This window comes from Dermacentor silvarum, chromosome 2, assembly GCF_013339745.2.
Source record: "Dermacentor silvarum isolate Dsil-2018 chromosome 2, BIME_Dsil_1.4, whole genome shotgun sequence".
In the NCBI taxonomy this organism is placed as follows: Eukaryota; Metazoa; Arthropoda; class Arachnida; order Ixodida; family Ixodidae; genus Dermacentor; species Dermacentor silvarum.
In genome coordinates, this window is record NC_051155.1 from 184,993,789 (window position 1) to 185,015,099 (window position 21,311).

At 42.0% G+C, this 21,311-nt stretch overlaps 1 protein-coding gene across 1 annotated transcript in view; it reads left to right on the forward strand.

Annotated features, from left to right (window-relative positions):
* LOC119442285 (protein unc-80 homolog) overlaps positions 1–21,311 on the forward strand; it is a 182,055-nt gene that overhangs the window by 97,516 nt on the left and 63,228 nt on the right. Inside the window, exons 33-47 of the mRNA XM_049662030.1 lie at positions 2,477–2,611; positions 6,014–6,200; positions 6,577–6,720; positions 8,134–8,318; positions 9,147–9,230; positions 10,389–10,457; positions 10,548–10,646; positions 11,530–11,626; positions 12,162–12,316; positions 14,899–15,045; positions 16,000–16,044; positions 16,354–16,538; positions 17,249–17,378; positions 17,508–17,573; positions 19,240–19,458. Of these exons, the coding sequence (XP_049517987.1) occupies positions 2,477–2,611; positions 6,014–6,200; positions 6,577–6,720; positions 8,134–8,318; positions 9,147–9,230; positions 10,389–10,457; positions 10,548–10,646; positions 11,530–11,626; positions 12,162–12,316; positions 14,899–15,045; positions 16,000–16,044; positions 16,354–16,538; positions 17,249–17,378; positions 17,508–17,573; positions 19,240–19,458 (1,947 nt within the window). The remainder of the gene's footprint in view (positions 1–2,476; positions 2,612–6,013; positions 6,201–6,576; positions 6,721–8,133; positions 8,319–9,146; positions 9,231–10,388; positions 10,458–10,547; positions 10,647–11,529; positions 11,627–12,161; positions 12,317–14,898; positions 15,046–15,999; positions 16,045–16,353; positions 16,539–17,248; positions 17,379–17,507; positions 17,574–19,239; positions 19,459–21,311) is intronic.

Here is a 21,311-nt window from a genome sequence, read left to right on the forward strand (position 1 = left end):
TGTCTTAAACATGTGTTAACATGTCTTAAAAAACAAAAAAAATTTTGTTGTATCAGGTTTGCTTTGATTAATAATAGCAGGGTTCCTTTTGCAAACATCTTTTATTGATTCTACCTGAGCTTTAAGCCAGTGAAGAGATATTGTGTTGTTTTTTACGCGATAGCTTTCTTTGGCTCGTCCAGTCCACTTTGCAGTTTGTCAGTTTCTGGCCATTTACTGTCAACTTAGGACACTGGGTGCCACTAGGTATTACTAGAAACTGAATGAAAGTACCAGTGAACGGGCCTATATAACTCTTGTATGGTGACCGATCATGCCCACCTCTGTTTTGTATAACAAAAATGAGATTCCTACATAAAACCTGAAGATATAATGTCGACTCACAGGTATTTCTAAAGCACACCACTCTGTTAATGGAATGGGGAATTATATTTGATGGATTCTTTTATCTTTATTTTCTTTGATTTAGCCACTCAGCATATGTCATTGGGTGTGTGCCCATTCTTGGCCAATCCTCCAGAGTGGTAAGGTATGCGACTGGACTAGTTGTTATTGATCCAGGACGTATAACAGCGCGAACTTGGACAAAGGACGGCGAAAGGTCGTCTCCGCCGCAACGCGCCGACCTCAAGACACGGTGGGGTTGTCCACATCGACGGTGACGTCTCCCTACCTGACTTTGTGAAAAGCGCCCTCGCTCTTGGGTCTAAGTTTGCAGTCAGCGCTTGTCTACGCCTGTCTCTTTCGCAGTCCTTTGTCCAAGTTTGCACTGTTATTCGTCATGCCTCCAGAATGGGCATGTCCCACTACAATTTGTACATGAAACTCATCAAACCAAACCAAACCAGTCATTGTATAGCATTGTATAGGCATCACCAATAAACAGAACTTTGCTTCAAATTGATTCCAACATCTGCGTTGGAACTGCATGTACCGTATTTACTCGATTGTAACGCGACCACGATTGTAACGTGAGGGGTGACTTTTCATTGCGTCCACCAAGAAAAAATTAAACCGCGAAAGTAACGCGAGGGGTGACTTTTTGTTGCTTCCAGCAAAATAAAAAAAAAAGAAGAAAATCGCTAACGTAACGCGAGACCACCGGATGCATGAAAAAGTGGCAGTTTCGTCCAAAAGGTGAAGCATCAATTGTGATAGCAAATTAGTACAGAGCTATACGGAGTAAGGACATTAGTTTTATCGGATGTATAAACTTAGACACATTCGCTTAGTAACTGAATTAACAAGCATGGTGTCAGCGTGCACAAGCAAACATGAATAGACCACACTCAATGACTGCGCACAACCGCTGTCAAAACGCTACCGTGAGCAAACGCGCCAGCAGCATGCTGCATGCCAGCGAAGGTTCATGCGGTCTATTGCTTGAACGGAAGATTAGCGGCGAAAGCACAGTGCGTACAAAGGTAAGAGCCGTATGGAGATCGCTTTCTAGATATGGTGCGCGCGACAGCCCGCAGCCGCGCAAAGTACGCAGCATGGTGGCAGAGCAGAAGCCACGCCCCCTCCCTCCCGCGCTGCCTTCTGGCTTTCCTCCTTTCGCATGGGAAATTCGCCAGTTCCCCTTGCGCCCGGTCGCAAGATACGCATTTGGTGCCACAGCTAAACGTCGCCTACGCTCCCTCCCTCCCATCCCCCCTCGACCTTTTGCACGACGGAAGACTTCGCATTTGCTCTCCGCTGTGCATTTGCTCTCCATGAAAGTGCGCGCGCACTCGCACATTTCACTCGTTGATTAGAATTGGGTGCATCATTGCACTTTTTAGACAACTTGAATTTCGGTATTCGATTGTAACGCGAGGATCGACTTCAGGTAGCAAAAATCTGGAAAAAAACTCTCGTTACAATCGAGTAAATACGGTAATGTCAACAGGGCTAGATTGAAGAAGTATCAGAACCTGCCGTGGTGGCTTAGCAGCTATAGAGTTGTGCTGCTAAGCATGAGGTCGCGGGATCAAATCCCGGCTGTCACGGTCGCATTTTGATGGCAGCGAAATGCGAAAACGCCCATGTCCCATGCTTTGGGGGCACATCAAAGATCCCCTGGTGGTCAAAATTAATCTGGAGTCCCCCACTGCAGTGTGCCTCCTACTCAAATCGTGGTTTTGGCACGTAAAACCCCAGAATTCATTCATTCATTCAAGAGTTATCAGAAAGAAATGAGACGGGAGAATGAAAAGAAGGCATGAACATTCAATGAAAGCTGTTGTGAAAAACGACAACCATGTACATATAAAAATATGTAATACGTACATATGTGTGTGTGTGTGTGTGTTACTACATAGCTTCATGTGCTGAGAGACACTTGCAAACCTGTCGCTTACAGAGATATCAACCCAACATTGGTTTGACCAAACTTTTTTTTTATTTGCTTTCTGTGTTTTTGCAGACCTTCAAGTTATTTGGGTCACCTATGTACTAAATCATTTCCATTACATTTTTCTTTGGGTAATTGCAGGTGCCACCTCCGACCATTGAGTTCACCCTTCCCAGCCCACGCATTGCCCTTGACTGTGCACCTGTGGCTGATCCTCCCTGGATGCCTCAAGTGAAGACTAAAGTGGAAGAAGTCACCATCAATCAGGACCAATCTGTAAGGGCATGCACATAAATTGAATATGAGATCTTGAATTGATATTGCAAATTTTTTTCTTTAATGGCTAAGTTTGGTAGTTTGAAGTCTTTTGTTTGAAGATTAACTGCACTCATTAAAAGCAATGAAAAATTAACAACTTTCCTAAAACTTCCTGAAACTAAACCTAGTGATGTGTCAGAGTGCATCATAAGCAATAGCATAAGGCTACGCTCATTGAATTAAATGGGCACTTGAAGAGATGCCAATGATTATTTGGGTCTCATTGCAGCACACTTCAAGCAACCTGGCTTCAGTATCTATTGCAGTGCATAATCTTGTCGCTGTTGGTTGAGTCGACCTAATCATGGACTCCAGTGAGCATTTACTACACTGCAAGCTTTAAAGGGGTATTGACATGATATTTTCGACAACCGTATTTTCCGGTTTGTAAGTCGCACCCCCTGCAAAACGGAAGTTTTTCCGGAAAAAAATGTATATAAGTCGCACCGGTGTATAAGACGCACCTGTTCGTTCGGTAAGTGATTTAAAAAAATTACAGTGACATTTCACTCCGTGAACGCGGGTCACGTGCAAGCGAATGGGTGCCGTATATTTCCACTCCAGGTGCACTTCTGCCGTCGTGGTTGCCGCGATGTTCTGTATAAAGTTCAAGGGTGATAACATTGTCCCCGCGTGCCGTATGCTGTGCGAGTGAAAGCATTTGCCGGTGAGCTGAATCGCGCCCAAGGGAGGAAAGAGGGAAGGCAGCGCGGGAGAGAGGGGGGGCGGCTTGTACTCTGGTAGCAACTGCATAGTTTGCGCATAGGCGCGCACCGTATCTCGACAGCGATCTGCAGATGCGACGAATTCGGGGTCGGTTGACTCGCGGTCAGCCTGCTGCCGCTTGCGTTGCTGCTCCATCCTTCTCGCTCGGTGCTCGGGAACTCGATCACAAGAAGAACCCGGCACCTCGATAGCACGCACAAAACACGCGTAGCAATTAAGTCAACTAGCGTGCTTCGCGTGGCCATAACATCGAATCCGATATGGGCGGAATTTTTTCCAGGCAAAAAAAATAAACGTACATAAGTCTTCTATAAGATGCACCGACAAAAAATTCAGAAAAAAACGCGTCTTATACACTGAAAAATACGGTATTCATGTTGTATTGGCGTGGCGGCCATGGATGCCATGCCGGGCATGCGGGAAATGTGGGGGCACACCGAGATGGCTGCCGAGCAACTCAGGCAGACGCTGATGGGTATCGAGGCGCAGATGGGTACTGAGGCGAAGAACTCTTTTATTGGCGTAGGCAGCCTCTTATATAGTAGGGCGCAGCCACAAGCAGCGCCCCCTTGGTGTGGAACATGTGGGTTTCTAAACCAAAACCTCTATACAACAATTCATTTCTTGTGTTAAATGAAATTCCTAGACCTCTAAACCATATAAAATATGGTGACAAGCCTCGGAGCTCCATAAATAATTAATTTTAGCAGCTTTTATGCAGCCAGTTATACGACTGAAACTGGCTGTAGAAAAGCTGTTAAAATAAATTATTTAGGGCACCCTGAGGCTCGTTACTAATTTCTAGGATTTAAGGCTCTGGACCTTCATTTAACGCAAAATAATGAATAGTTGACGATATCATGTCATTACCCCTTTAATTGGAAGGATTTACACAGCTGGTATCACCATGAGCATCCATTTTGGAGAAAGGTCAAATACTTAAGAAAATTGATCGGTTTCGAAAATCGGCTATTGCACCTCTTCATAAGCAAACACAAATAGTGGTCCCTCAAAACTTCACTAGTAGCAAAGTATGCGCCAGTGGTAAGTTGGCTGTACCTTTTGACATTGAGGAACGGGGGCATAAAAACACACCGACTGAAAACCTGCTGTGTGCATTTGCCATCCCTGTGTTTTGTCGCCACAGTTCCTTAATATGCCACTGTCAACTTAGTTTAAATGTTGCACAGTATAGTCGTGTTCTTGCACTTTTGCTGCTTGGAAATGAGTTCTGAGCACTATGAAAGCTTGGTGTAATGTCATCTTTAGGGTTATAATGGGCTGTACAGGGTTGACAATTTCTTATCCTTCTTCTTCCCCCTCCTCCTCCCCCTCCATTTTTTGCCTGATAATAGAGGGTCCAAGTAGCAGCTTCAAATTTGAGAGTACTATACCACTTCGACCATGTAAATTACCCTGAAGGCAGTGTACAAAATGCTGATGTGACAGTGCTTTTTGATTACTGTTAAAAAGTCTAAGTCTTGTGTAAGGAGAACCTAATGTGTTCATTAATTCTGTATTGTTTCAACCGGGTGTCGTTTTAGCTGTGCAGGTTGGTGTAATTTATATTTATTAGGATTCGGAACAGAAAATGATAAGTGTAACATAGGATGGTGGCAGTATGGATTAAAAAGCAAGTGCAGTTATCTGATAGCTGAAATTAAGTGGTAGAAACAGAGAAAAATAGGTCATGTAGTGTGTGCAACAGATAACTGGTGGTCTATAGGAATGACAGAGTGGGTGCCAAGGGAAACTAAATCCAGTCCGATGATGGTAGAGGTTTAGATGGAGTGACAGAATCAGATAATTTGCTGGCTTAGGATGGTGTAGCTGATACAGGACAAGGTTAACTGGTGTTTATTGGGACAGGCCTTCACACTACAGTAAACTTAATTAGGATGATGACTACAGTGAGTATGGCAGTGGTGATAATTAGACTTATTTCACTCGGGACAATCAGGCAGCTGTGCAGAGGCCTTACATGCATGCAAGGGTTGCCCACAGTGCCTTCAGAAAGGAAAAAGTAGGAGGAGGGAACAAGGAGGAAGAGGAAACGGGAAGGGTTAAGAAGAGAAAAAAAAGTATTATGTCTCCTGTCTCCAAAAACGGGCAGTACTTCTCAAAAAAACATGCATGAAAAGGTTGCGTCAGCAAGACATGAAGATTTATTCGTAGCTGGCACTGCTTGCTAGAGGCATACTGCATGATCTTCAAAGAAGTGTAAATGGCAGTAGGTTCAGGAAAACGGGCTGCAGTTTGTCAGCATGGTTTCAGCAGAGTGCTGAGGCATGGTGATGGGAGGACCCAGGCATGAAATTTGCTTATGTTAAAACACAAATGTGGCCTAAGGGTTGCCATGCAGTAATTGGAGGTTTCGGTGCCAACACTGGTGAAAGGTTACACATTTTAATTAATATCTAGTTCTGTCTTCTTAGCATTTCACTGTAGCTACGTAAACTTTCTCCAGGTTGTCATGCACGTGTCATTGCATCATTTGTTTTGTCCTTGTTGCATCATATTAGGGGTCCTTGACATGCGTTATGGATGCTAGTTAACAAAACTTTTTGTTACTCTGTGTTTTGACTTGTTTGTCGCTGCATTGTGTGTTTTCTCATATTCTGTGATTCTATGCAGCGATCATTTGTAACAGCGACTCAGACTCGCCGCAAGCAGCAGATGGAGCTCATCCATCGAGCACTTCAGGCCGAAGAAGAGAAGAAATGCAACGAGAGGGAAAATTTTCACATCTCCTCTGTTGCTGTCAATGTACTTTCAGCCTATGAACCTGCTCTGTTCCATGCTGTTGAAGAGCATGAAGAGGGTAAGCTGCACTATTACATTGATTCTGTGCTAGTTTTTATAGTCCTCAGAATACCTTTTCAGCTGTTATCAGTGGCGGTATTTGTGTTTTCTGTGAATGACCACTGCATTTTGTATTTGTTTCTGTGTACAGTTTTGTGTCCAGCCCATTTGCAAACATTTGGCCTTGAAGCTTTTTTGGTACACAGCTTGTGAAGTACTGAGCCACATATGGTGGGAAAATTTCACTGCATATGAGCTGCTTTTGGAGAATGCAGAATTATGTTGTTGCAATTCTACTCCGTGTTTGCAAATAGCTTGTATAACTGCTCTTAGTTCTTTCCTTCATTTTTTCTCCTTCCTTTCTCTTAATTTCTTTGGTTTATTGCTTATTATAGGAGATGAAGACCAGACAGCTGAACGGTTATCTGCTCATCCTATACAAGTGGCACACGCCTTGTTTCCATCGTGTCTCTGTTCAGCAGCAGTGTACATTATAAACCTGTTGAATGATGCTGAGGTCAGCTCTGATGGAGTTGCAGGTAGGTCACCCAGCTACTGCATGTGCATGTTATATGCCATGTGATATATAAAAACCTGCTGTCAAAAGTTCATGGACCATGGCACTAGTGGTAAATATAAATTTTTTTTTTCCATCTTTATGTGCTGACTTTGCATGGCGCTTGAATGTTCATGTACACCCTTAAAGTCCCCCCCGCTTCCTTTATTTTCTGATGCTGTATTTTATAGGCTCCTAACTGCAGGTGTGACTGTCATATTTGCACTTGGCTGGTATGTTAAAGGCGAGAAAATTAACTTCTCAAGCACTAGTTATATTGCATGAGATTTAATGGGTATATTTACACTGTCATTATAGGCTCATGCCCTAATTTGATTATTCTGTAGTCATGCAGTCACTAAATTTGCTTGGACAGCAGCAAGGTTTTAGACTGGGCTAGTTGGCATTCCATGTTAGTACAAATCACAGTGCACATTGGGACAAAGACAAGAAAAGGTAAAAACAATACACTTGTACCGAGTTGTGGCCCTGCTAATGCTTGGACAGACTGTCATGAAATTAAGGGATGGCTTGCAATACGTATGCCTCAGATTGTCTTAAAAGGGCCCATTGTATGTAAAGGTATTTTTGATGTTGCTATTTCTTGCAAAAAAAAAGTTAAGCAATTGTTCAAATTGCACAACCCTTGTTTGTTTTACACTGTGCCTTAAAAATATGTTTATTTTACTATAAAACAAGCTCGAATAAGAAAATCCGAGTCCACACTTGCATTTCTGAATAATTAGTCCATAAAACAACCATAAATTAGGTAAATCTTTAGTAATACAGAAATTATGGTTTTTCTGAATCTGGACTGTGCAAGTACAGGTTGATAAATGGCAGTTCCTCTCACGGGGATCATTGTTCAGTGAATGAAGTGGATTGCTGATTTTCAAAAGCTGTGATGTCAATAATATTTCAATAACATAAGCTTGAATAATCCAAAAGCACAAAACTGCAAAATATCATCACTTTATTTGAAATAACACTTTATGGTTCTTTAAGGTTCTTTTTGTGGGGTCTTGACTGCAGTGCATGCACTTTGCTGCTGTGCACAAAGTTTCAGTTTCATTTCTTGGCTTTGGTGGTATATTTCAGTAGAGGCACAATGAAAGAATCTCGCATTCCTAAAATTTAAGTGTGGTCAATACATGACTCAGGGGGGTCAAAATTTATCCAGAGCCCTTCCGTGTGCAGTCTCTCATAGCCAAGGGGGTGCTTTGAGATGTTAAATCCCATCAATGAAATCAAGCTTTAGATGTTGAATAATTTGCACATTCTTGCTCGTATGTTCAGATTTACAGTGTGGAAATTGAGCTTTCTGTAATAATGCAGTGACTCCTTAATACACTTGCTGGATAGAGTCATCGAGTTTATACATGTGCATTTCTTGCAGTCTATGAGGTGGCCTACAAAGTGATTTGGAACTGCCTGGTGGAAGATACGGCACTGTTCCTGCGTCACTTCTTGGAGAGGCTGACCCGTGAGAAACCAGATTCTGTGATCCAGATTCTGCGACGTCTGCTGCGCTTTGTGCCTCGGCTACCAGCACAAGCAGCACACACACTCTACAACTACCTGGTAACTGTGGAATACTGTTATATATTGGTCATGCTTCAAAAGTAGCTGAATGTGGCTGCTTGTTGATAGAATAATTAGCAATGTAGTAAAGGGCAGTCAGGTCTCGGATTTGCCACTAGTGAAAATTACTGCATTTTGATAATGTGCACCAAGTGCACAAATGTGCATTATCTCTTTGCTTTTAACTTATTGCTACCTGCAACTTTTTTACTCCACACTGGTTTTTATCTTTTTAAAAGCTGCTTTTGGTTTCCCGGTCATGTTTCTGCAGTGTCTCATTGCCTATCAGGGCAAAGAAATGTGCAAAGAAAAGAAAAAATGAAAGCTGGAGGTTAACCAGAAGAAAAGCCTGATTAACTGCCCTACACGATGGAAAGAGGAGGAGGGTGCAGAAAGCTGAGAGAAAGACCTGTCAGGGTGAAACTACACATTCTGAAATGCACTTCAACTCGAAGCTCTCCTTCAACCTGAAACGTCGACTCGACTTGCTGAAAATGTCACTACTCTTTAGCGATGCATCTCAGGGATCTGAGATCTAAAATTTTTTTACTACAAACATTCAGTGTCAGCTGGATTGGAAGGGCTTTTCGACTAACTATTCCTTGCAGGATGCCTAGGAGTGTGAGGCACAGTGCCTACTTTAGCTGAGGCATGGTGCTTTCTCGTTCTAGGAAGTGTTGGAGAAAGGCTTGAAGTCGAGGAGTGTTTGTGAATACTGGATACTGGCATGAAAAGCAACTGCCAGGCTAAACAACAGAACCACTTTCATTTCAGCAGTTTCAACTTGAGCACTTGTGCATGCAGTGAGATTTCACAATTAATTTGCAGGTTGGCTACATTATGTTTTACATTCGAGCTCCTGTGGAAGGTGGAACAGAGCTGATTGCCAATGCTATTTCAATACTTTGGCTGGTAAGTACAGAGCTTTAGCATGCTAATATATATGATCAATAAGGGCTGCACAGTGAAGAATGTGCACTGAAACAAATTAAAGGAACATTCGCAAGTGTATTACACTTGTTGATCTGCTTATCAAGATATGTTGCTGATGCAGAAAGTAGAGTTTTAATTTCAACCAAGGCCATACTACATTTGTATGCCACACACACACATATAAAATATTAGCATAAAAAAATGAAAGCTAATTGCCTTTATAATGCCTTGCCCCAAGCATGTTCTAGTGTGGCCTACGAAACAGACTATGTGCCATGTGTGCAGCCTTTCTACTGTTGGTTAAATTTAGTTAGCATTAGTTAGTTTTAGCTTCAGTAAATGCCATCGCTTATCTAGTAGTGCAGTCAAGCATGTTTTCCTAAATTGCTGAACATGCTCCAAGTACGCGCGATGAAAAACAATTTTTTCTTTCTTAGACCCAACATTTCCTTTTTTTTTTCTCGTATTTTTTCAAAAATCTTTTTTACAATGAGATATAGTGTCTCGTTCATTCTTATAATTCATGATATAAAAAAATAAAAAGGGAACATATTAGACAAAGTGATCGTTGTAAAAAAGTATGTATCTTGCACATGCATGAACTTGCTGCTCCTGTAATATTTTACTCTTATCATGCAAGTTATACAGTTGGGCTTTTACTGAGTTGTGGCCCTGTAAATAATTCATTGCCTACAGTATTGTATCAAAGTGGTGACATTTGACACTGTGATAAGCTGTGTGGGTTGTATGTGAACATTTAGTTTTACTTGTTGGGCATCAGTACGTTGGCTGTCACTGTTAACTTGCATAAAGCTGTCTGACATGGGGGAAGGTCGTAGCAACTTGTCTCACTATAAAGATTATCTACGTTATTTATTGTTATTTTTTTATGTTAGGGGCAGAAAATAGACATCTCTGCTAGAACTCCAAGCAAATTAAGTCAGTGTGGAGAGCTGAACTGGCATGTTTATTTCAATTGTGTGGCATTCTGTGGAAGGTTGGTAAAGGCTGTGTATCAGTTACCCAGTTTCTTCTGTCACTTAATGTCCCTCTGGCACTGTTCTGTATGCTTGCAAAGAACCCCGGGAAATGTGTTTCTAGTTCACTTACCTGATACCTGTTATTATTGTGTTCAAGGTTGTACCCAGTGTTCATGGACTATACTTGAAAGACCTCAAGCAAGTGCTGAGGAAAGAGCAGTGTGATGTGAGTTGGCCTTTTAATATGCATCTGCTCCTCCACTGCCACTCTACCTAGTAAGTTAGCCCAGAGGTCTCATATTTCTTCTTCTTTCAGGCTACCTTATTGATCACGGCAAATGTTCCAAGTGCCAAGAAGATTATTGTGCATGGACCTGATGCAGGTGGCATTCCGTCACAATTTCCAATTCATGAGGTATCCGACATATGACTTGTTGTTTTGTACACTTATACGGATGCTGCTCATTGGCAAAACAATGGTCTGAAATATGGCATTACTGCACTTGTACAGCTTGTATTTACTACGGTTTTGACTTGAAGGTGAGGGTTCTTCAGTGCTATGCTTTCATTTGGAATAACTGAAATGAGAAAGTGAGCCCTGGGTTTTCTTCTTCACTTTACCTGCCATGGTGACTCAGTGGCCGTAACATCCTACTGCTGTGCACAGGGTTGTGGGCTTGATTCCCTGTCCCTGTGTTCTGATAGGGGCTGAATATTAAAATTCTTGTGTAATTATATTGAACATTAAAGAACCCTGCCTGGGTAGTCAAAATTAATCCGGGCCCTCTACTATGGCGTTTCTCATAGCCCCAGTGTTGCTTTGGGACAATCAATCAACCAATCAGTCAATCAACCAATCAATCAATTAATCTTATTAAAAAAATTCAGTAAACAATTGTCACATTATGGTTGCATTGTGTGTCTACTAATGTGCCATAGCATCTTTTACAAGGTGTGGGAACAGTGCAAAAAATGCGGAGACAAAAAAGATACCGCACGAGTGCTTGTGTGGTGTCTTCCTTGTCCCTGTCCTCATTTCTTTCGCTGGTCTCATGCTTTCTACAATAAACCAAAAAAGACCTAGTGGAAGAACATTCTACTCAGAAATAAAAAAGAAAGACAGCTTCCTCCCTGTTTTGGCTGTCACAAAGGGTTCTGTTAGGTTAGTGTACTTTTAAGTACTGTACAACAATATTTATGCGTATGTGTGATGGCCATTTGTTGTTTCTCATATTGTGAACACCTCTGAACTGTACTCACTCTTATCATTCGTCTCCTTTCCTTTTTTTTTACTCTAGGACACCCAGTTTCTTCATATTCTTCAAGACAGTCTTGATTTTTTTGGCATTGAAGAGAATCAGCATAATTGCTACTTCCTTGTTGACACAAAGACAAGTATGTGTGAATTAATTCAATCGAGATTTATTTATGGTCACTCTGTCTGAAACTTCTGTCTTTACTGCATTCGAACTTGTGTTTGTTATAACGGTGTAATTCAGTAGCAAAAAATTCCATTCAGATAAATAATGACAACCTGTCTCTTCTCCAAGACTATTACACTTTGGAGCATGAAATTAGGGGGTCAGAATTAATGCAGCCCTGAGCTATGGCATCCCTCATAGCTTATGTTGTAGCTTTAAGACTAAAATCCCATCAGTCATTGTTGAAAGTGCTCAGTTTTGCTTCTCGTCTTTACTCATTCATTGTAGTATTTCAGTTTGCCATAAATGAAGCTGCTCACAACACGAAATTTTAAGGTCTGCAAGTTTTTGGCCTACAGTGAATACGATTAATGTCAAGCTTGTGCTTTGTAAGCAGTGTAATCATAAATTGCCAAGCAACCGTAGAATATGTAAAGCAGTTTCTCTGCTTTGATTTTGTGAGCAGCACAGCTGTTATTCACACGATTTGCTATCTTTTTGTCCTGCAGACCAGATGCACAATCCAAGTGCATTTGTCCGAGACTTCTATTTCTTCAAGAGGTCCCAGTATCCTCAGTTAACATTGGTAAAAATGGACCCTGATGAAGCCTTTGAAGCAGGACAGCAACAGGCATTCTATCTACATTTCATCGAAGTTGGGAAGGTAGCACATCTTCCATTTCAGTATTTGCGAGGCACATTTTGTGTGGAATGCATTTATTACTTTGACCCTTGAAAGACATGCATCATCAGCCATGAGGCCAGCAAATTGGTCGTCATCTATATTTGGGAATTGGCCAGTTGTGAAAATGTGAGAAGCCTCATTTGAATACAGGTCCTGAAATATTCTGTGCTAGTGAGGAGGGTCTCAAGCGCTCTAGCAACAAAGGACACAGTACACAGGGGTGGAAACAAACAAAAGGGCATTTATTGTACCTTCTACACAATAACAAAGCTAGCCGAATTGCAACAAATGTAACCCGACAATGGAATGCATTGAGGAATTGACCAAGTTCTACTCACGACTTAAAGATACCGAGGGAATATGTTCACTCCATGCTGGACACAATGCCTAAGTAGTTCGTGGGTGAAGTCTCACAAATGGGGGCGCATGCGAGCGAACGGGAAGGCATCCGCGGGATGGTCTCGTGAAGCACACTGTTGAGCGCACACGAGGAGGTCCCGCAGCCAAAGAGGAGGAAGCTAGTTCCTCTTGTGCCCAATTGTCTATGCCATCAGGTGGCGCTAGCATTGGACACTCGTGCCATTTCTTGCACTAAAGTACAACTACTCCGACTTTCTTTGCGACTTGTGCTATGTGAGGAGACAAGAATCCAAGAGTCGTGAGAGTCAGGCGAAGAAAACAACATCAAGGAGCGTGAGAGTCGAGCATGCCCACAAGTGCCATATAAGGTTGCTTTGGCTTCTTTCTGTGTACACTTGATTATAACGAAAACTTTTTTCAGATATTCTTGTTCTTGTCATACTTTGTGTTGTTTGTCATGTGGGAAAGCAGCGGCAATGAACGGAATGAACAGCTCCATGACATAGGGCTTTCATGCACTCCTGTATCTTCACAAAGGCCAGCAGAGGCTGTAGGCATGCATTTTGGTGAGGATAATAGACCCTTTTCTTAATTCAGAAGTGCACTTCTCTGCATTGCATACTTTCCCAACTATTTGTGGCGCTGGTCATAGTTCATATGAAGATGAAGTGCTAACTGCAGATGCTGAGGCTTGTCTTGTGCGCCATTCATCACAAAAGCCACGTTTACATTTTTGACGTAAGCAAACCGTGTGTGTACCTACTGATTGAAGAAATGGCTACGCTACCGTTAGCTTAGCAAACTGCCTTACGGAAAAGCTAGCTTTGCAATTATGAAAAGGATCCATTGCTGAGTAAATACCATTTGAGAAGGCATGAAGTGGAATTTTGCTTCAGATACCTGTTTTTCTTCTATTAACTTCATGTTGTCCAAGCATGTATAAGAGTCCCGAAAAATGTCATCATATGAAGTTTCATTAGAAAATATGCTAGGTATATGTTTATGGTTGAAATTGCAATATTTATTAATACTGGCCATTTATTTTTCTACTGTGTTACCTCTTTTACACAGCTTTTTTTTTCTCTTGCACAGAATTGTCTTGTGTGTTCAGTCAGGCATTCGTGAACTTTGTTGATGTAGTCATTTATTTTGTAGTAGCATAAAAAAAGAAGTGATTTAGGCAGCAGGATGATTCTTAGCATTCATATCTATGTATTAAAGTGGGCTACAAATATCCTATTGAACATCTTGCAAAGCAAGTACCGTATTTTCCTGTGTATACGTTGCGTTTTTGTTTTTTGTTTTTTTTCAGAATTTTTTGTCGGTGTGTCTTATACACCGATGCAACTTATGTATGTTTCTTTTTTTTTTTCTGGAAAAACTGTCGTCAAAATCGGATTGGAGGCTATGGCCACACGAAGCACGCTGAGTTGACCTCCTCTGCCACTTACTTGCTACGGGTTCTGTGTGTGCTATTGAGGTACCGGGCTCTTATTGTGATCGAGTCCCTAGCGCCGTGCGAGGACGGAGCAGCAACGCAAGCAGCAGCAGGCCGACCGTGAATCAACTGACCTCGAAGTCGTCGCATCTGCAGATCGCTGTCAAGATAGGGCGCGTACTGCTGCGAAAACTACGCAATTGCTACCAGAGTACAAGCCACCCCGTCTCTCTCCCACGCTGCCTTCCCACTTTCCTCTCTTGTGTGCGATTCGGCTCACCATCGCACGCTTTCACTCGCACATAAAGCATACGGCACGCGGAGACGATGTTATCGCCCTTGGACTTTATACGGAACATTTCGACAACCTAGACTGCCGAAATGTGCCTGGAGTGTCCATATCATTGATTATGTAGGAATGACACCCATACACTTGCACCTGACCCGCGTTCACGGAGTGAAAAGTCACAAATTTTTTTTTAATCGCTTACCGAATGAACAAGTGCGTCTTATACACCGGTGTGACTTATATACGTTTTGTTTCGGAAAAACTACCGTCTTGAGGGGGGTGCGACTTATACAGAGATGCGACTTATAGCCCGGAAAATGTGGCACCGATAAGCTTATGTCCTGGGCTCCTGAGTACATACAACCATAATATTTCTAAACATTTGTTGTTTACAGTGTTTTATTTTATTCCTTCTGAATTTCGGTAGAAGTTCTTCACACATCACTAATACTGTACATCATTTCACCGTGCCAGGTCCTGATGAGTCTGGCCATTCTACGAACCAGCCATCAGCTCGCTCCCAGAGTTCTCTTTCTGCATGATGAGCTGACCAAGCTACCATCATTTCCCCGCAAAGCTCTTGAGGCTGACTTTGAGCTCTATACCGGCAAGTGTGGAAAAGTAAGTCTGTAAATACTGAGCCAAAGTGTATAATCTGAGCCATGGAGGCTCAGGCAATGCATGGTGCAGGGTGCACATGCACGGTAGCCCGACAGCTTTGACTACGCTGACTATGCATTGCTCTGTTTATGTGGTCTCGGTGTTAACGTTTTGACTGGATTGTCAGTGTTGTCGACCCCATAAAGGTGTCCAAAAATTATGAATTCTTAAGTGTCAAGAGTTGTACCTTTCAGTATCTCTTAGACATGGGGTTTGCATTTAAGAGGCTTGAACTGCTTAAAGAACGGTATAATGGAAGGGTGCAGTCACTAAAATCCATCTGCAGGCTTAGTGTGGCAGTTGTGATTCAGCGCTGTAAGTGAGAATAGCATGCAGTTTTACATTTATATTCTGTGTATCTGTGCAAAGTTCCAAAGGATGTAATAATTTTGGAATTGTTAGTAACATATGTCACCACAGAGGTTCCTCGTTGCTCACAGGAGAATCACCAGTGCTATGATACATAATCAGATACATTTACTTTTCTCATCCCCTATACCCAGCAAAGTTATGACATGGCAGTGTCAACAGGGAGTTTCAGAAATAGCACACACAAGTTTATTTGCATACCCTAAGCCCCACGCCCTGCTTGCATTCTTTTTGTGCTCCTTTTGCATTCTTTTGTATGCCTGGTGGCTTGCGTCCCCTAACTTTGGGTGTGCAAAACCTAAAGCTGTCTAATACTATTACCCATACAGCTGTAGCAGACAGCATGGTATACAAACGATGAAATCGGCTGTATACTTTCATCACGGATCATGCTGAATGTTTTGTAATGACTTCATGTTGTTTCACTGTCATCATAATGTGCTTGTGTGTCTTGCTTTTACGTGCCACTAGATTCTGCTGTGCACTATTTCTTTTCTACTTTTGCATTATTTAAAAAAAATATATATTGTGTGCTTTTCCTTTCAGGAACTTTTAGGGATGGACACACTGCACAAAATGGTGTGGGTCAAAGTAAGTTTCCCAAAAGTACTTACCTATTAGAGCAACTGGTAGGTATTATGGCTTATATCTGGCTTTGTCAGTTATTGCCAGACAGCATGGTTATCATAACATTATAATTATTGTGGACAGGTATACAACTGTATTTCTGAACCCTTGCATTGCAGCTGGACCCAAATGTTTTTAAGCTTAACAGTACGACGCTTTGTGAAGACTACTTCCAGTGGCAACACAAACAGCAACAAGTCACGACAGTGTTAGATAAGCATTGAACAATGATCTGACATGCATGCAAAAACCAGTGTGGTTTTGTTCTTTCAGTTAATGGCCCGAATGTTTGAAGCCATGGCTGGATTTTTCGCCCATTCATCAGACATCCATTTGTTTCTGAATGTTGTGAATGGAGCTCTCGTTCTACACCCTGAAGATGCCAGCATTCTGCGTCTCTGCATGGCTACCTACATCAATGCTGCGCACCAGTTCAGGAACATCTTTGCTTCTAATGGGTAAGCCCATTCTACCTTGTTACGCAAGGCTGCAGTTTCAGAGCCAATCTGCAATTTCAGAGCAATCTATACTTTTCGAAGTGCAGAAGATGCTGCGAACACGCACAATCGCTATGAATTACAACGGTTCAGCTTGTTGAGGTGGCCAAATCGAAATGCGCCAAGCGTCTCAATGCACTGGCTTGGCAGGGATAAATTCATAAGGGTATTTTATGTCATGCGTCGATGCATGCGTCCATGGTGTAATGGTTTCAATATCGGGCTTCCGTGCTAGAGGTCCTGTGTTTGAATCCTGCCATCGGACAATTTTAATAATGTTTTTCATTGTATGATTATTTATTGTATAGTTATTGTAGGAAACTCTATGCACGAGGTTACACTTGGTTCTTTATTCTATGGCTACACCACGTTAGAGCCTCCGCTGCACCGAAGCGCTCCATGTCGGCGCTCGTTAGCGTCACGATGGAGTACTTTGCTTCCCCGCTCCTAGATGATGGCACCAGAGCTGACGTCACATTCGTCACATCCGTTGCAGGAAGTCAATCTTGAAACCCAGCATAAAACACTTTCATGTTAAAAAAAATGTCCCGAAGTACCCTTTGGTTATGTGTGCAATGCTTCAATTTCTTTTGACAGATGCTGTATGTGTCATCATTGTTGTCAGAACAGCTTCACACCACTATATAATCACTGTGTTCGATGCCTTTCAGGTATCTCTTGATCATGCCAACAATCCTGCAAATCTATTCCAACCATCAGACTAATGGCTTGCTCTGTAGAACTGTCGAGTTCATCTGCAAACAGTTCTATATCATGCACAGAAAGCCATTTATACTTCAGGTATGTCGTTTATTTACATAACAATATTTTATGTTCTGTGCCAGTGACAGATGTCATAAATGGGTGTTTTTATGTGTACAAGGATTTTAAGTGCTGTGTTTTCTCCTTGATTTGTCCCCAAATATGCAGATGTTTGGCAGTGTGGCTCCTCTCCTTGATCTTGATGTCAACAGCAACTACGGAGATGCGAACAAGGCAAGTAAAAGTAAAGGAAGTGGTAAAGTATCTGAGATAAGAAGTTACATAGGGAATTCTTCATTAGCATTGGGGCATATTTTTTGTTTTTTTTTCATATTATGTACATTAATTTAACTGGTTTACATTCAGAGGTATAAATGGTGCAATGACTTACGACTTACTGCCAGAAGGATGGTCAAGCTTCGAGAGAAAATAAGTTATTGCAGAAGAAATAGCTTTTGCCGTATGCTTTCAGATTTTTTTTTTCTTTCTGAATAATGCTGTGTATTTGTATAAAAGCTTGCCTATCTTTAGTGGCTTAGGAAAGCTTCCGAATATGTATGACAGAATAGAAGGGAATCCAAACAAGATAAAGTGGTCACAAAGAAATTCCAGCAGAACTCATCTCACCATGACTTGACGTTAATGTGATTAGCATTCAAGCAATATAGCGATGCACCGTATTGCTGAACACACCTTTATTTACAATCTGTAGTGGTCATTCTGAGATTTTCATTGCTTGCGTTCATTAAAAATTGCACATGTGAGGGGTCCATTCTTCTTGCTTGGCAGCTGATAAGGCCCTCTGGTTCCATGTTCTAACTGCAAGGGAGGCTGTGTAACCGGTTTTATGTATAGTCGTGATTGACATCCCCTAGTGGGGCAACGTGCAGCTGTTGTATGTTGTATTGGCTGACCTTGCCCACCTTCAGACGCCAAAACAGACCCTCCCAACAGGGTCTAGTCTTGCCCCGCTGGCCACTACAGACCAAAGCGTTTACACCTTCGGATGCCACCGAAAAAGCATCACTAAACGCGACGTCCCAACTGCCGCCAGTTTTGTCCCGCTGGCACTGTAGAATTGAGGTTCAGCATGTCTGACTTTGTATGAACTGCATTGTGATTGCGTAGGCTTCTTTTTGAGGCATAAAACTTTAATGTTTATTATTGGCTAGAGAGCGTGTGCTCTCACTTTTATCAGTAAATTGTTGCTGTGCAACCTGATTCACGTGCCAAGTGTCTCAAATGTTGGCTGGCACGATTGAAGCTGGTAATGGTGTTCTGTGGGATTTCTAGTTGTACAGTTGATGTGGTTAGTTCCATGTTTTTATTCCTGACAAAGTAAAAATGGGCACTGTGCGAAATCAAACCGGTCTGTATATATGGAAACTGCTGCGTGACGACATCAGTGTGCCTTCACCTTTACGTTGCAATTATGACATCATATGCCTTAAAACATTAGTGTGCCATAGAGCACGTGAATGTGCACTGCGCATCCTTACAATATGCCAATGGCCAATTGACATATGTCGACAAGTCGACGCACCGCTAGATTTGAAAGTAGCTTTCAGCTTGCAGGACATGTTTCGACACAGTACTTGCCTGTTTCATCAGAAAAAAAACATCTGTAGATTCCACACCCTGTGGGAATCGGTTTAAGCAAAGCTTCCCTAGTTGTTTGTTTTAACCTGAAGAGGCCATTTATGCCTGCCTTGAGCATGCTTGGAGTATGAGCACAGCCACCTTAGTAACAGCATTACAGCAGTGCAGTAAAGCTTGTTACCAGTTTTTCTATGATAGCTTAGTTCATAGTTTTTTTGTGAAAGATTTCATGCAAATTCTTGCCCCCGTTATTTTTTGTTCAAGTTACATAGATGTCCCTGCCCTGTGTTACATTTTACAGATGCAGCCGAAGGCCTTCTTCCAGCTGCTGCAGTCTCTTGCACAGTACATTGTCGACCCACTGGACATATTGGAACTGGTCGATGCAGAGAAGCCACTGAGGGCACTTGACTTTTGCTACCAGATGGACCCTGATACCTTGACCATACTGGATGCCATCTCACTTAGTGTCACAGTTGTTTCATACGCTTCTGACTCACATAGGGGCCACCAGATGCTGGTCAGTTCCCTCTCCCATTTTGTGTTTATTGTGATTAATAGAGTGTTATAAAATGAATGTGCATGTGTCTCAGTTTAATTAATGAAATTCTCAGCAATCGGTTAACAAAAAATAAGTTGAGGAATACACAACTAGTGTATTTTGCTGCACATTTTGGTGAAGGACATGTTGAAATATGCTAGTGCAACGGTTCTTAGTAAGTGAGCATGGTTTAAGTAATGGCTAGCTTTACTTTTGCAGTCTGGCTTCACAGGTTAAAGGGTAAACTAGTAAAGTTTTGTTAGCTTGCTGACCAAGGGCAGAGTGGAAAGAACGTATGAAAAACTGGAAGGGCCGGGTTAGTTGGCTTGTGCTGTCACATTATTGTCTATTTGCAGAATAGTTTGTGCTTTTTGATTTGATTTGATTTGTCAATGAATATGGTTATGAAGGCAGTGTACAGTTAGCCGGGAAGCGTGATCATCCACAGCTCTGAAATGGACCGCATCTGTTGCCCAAAGGTTAGCATGCTGTGTTTGAGCTGCCATTTGTATCTCATGACCAGTGCCATGTGTCATCTGTTGGAGGCTAACGAATGTGAATTCTTAATATCGCCAGTGCGTGAAATGCTTTTAAAAAATACTGAGTGCACAATAACATCATACTGACAAAACAGAGGTTGGTGACTGCATTTTAAAGGCTGCTTAGCAGTACCAACCAAAATGCTGCCAAAGCCACTATCCAAGCAGCTGCATATTAGGGGCCCCAAGCAAGAACAAAAACAGCTAAAGACACAACCATCGTGTCGAACATGCGCAATGAGAGAAACGGCCTTGCCATTCTAGTAAATTTGCCAATAACACTAGTGGAATTTAAGCTTTTCTAGCCGCAAACATTTTTTTAACAGGTAACGACTTTTTAGTGAGTTTCAGGGGAAGTGTCAAATTTTACAATAAGATTGAATGAATTAAATTTCTAAATTAGTGCAAATTTATGTATATAGATATGTCTGCATAGATAAATTTCAAAAATGTCAAATGAAATTGTATTTGGATTTATAATAAATTTACAAAAATATTTAGCAGATTATAGTAAATATGTATAGTAAGTATAGTAAATTGAAATGTTGCTTTAGATCATTCCTTGCAAGAAACATACCTACTTGCATAGTACACCAGTTTCTAATGTCTGTTTTTAATATCAGTATGATGAAATGTCTGTGCATACAACTCTTTCGGTGCACTGTCTTTTGTAAAATATGGTGGATTTCTTGTAAGGTTGTCACAAATTTCGGCAGACTATAGACAGACAGGGACAAGTCGCACATTTAAGAGAAACATTTATAATTGCAAAAGCAAATGGCAAATAAAACAACACAAAACAAACAATATACAGCACAAGCTAATTCTAAACATTCCCCAAAGTCCTCGATATCATGAATTGATAAGTCCAAAATATTTACATTGAATCTATTGATGTGGCCACGTCACGTCGTCGTCGCTGCTTCCGACTAAACGTCGTTGGGCCCGCCGTTGCGTCGTAGACTTGACGTCGCTGTGTCCGAATCTGGGAAATGGCGCTGTCAGCCTGTAGCTGCGGCTTCCGGTGGGGCGTCCGCTCAGCTCATGGGTCGTGGCCGTGGCCGCTGAAGAACACGTTCCACTGGGTTGCCGCCATCTCTGCGATCCACTCGTCATGTCCGGCCTCCAGCTCCTTCTGCCCTCCGTCGTCCCAGAGCATAGCTGGGCTGCTCCTCTCTTCTGCTACGTGTCCCTTCTCCACCTTGGCCACGCAGCTGCACGTGCACTTTTGTGCTTCTTCTTTCATATATTGTATTCTTTTTATTTGGATAACTCTTATTTTCTCACTTCTTT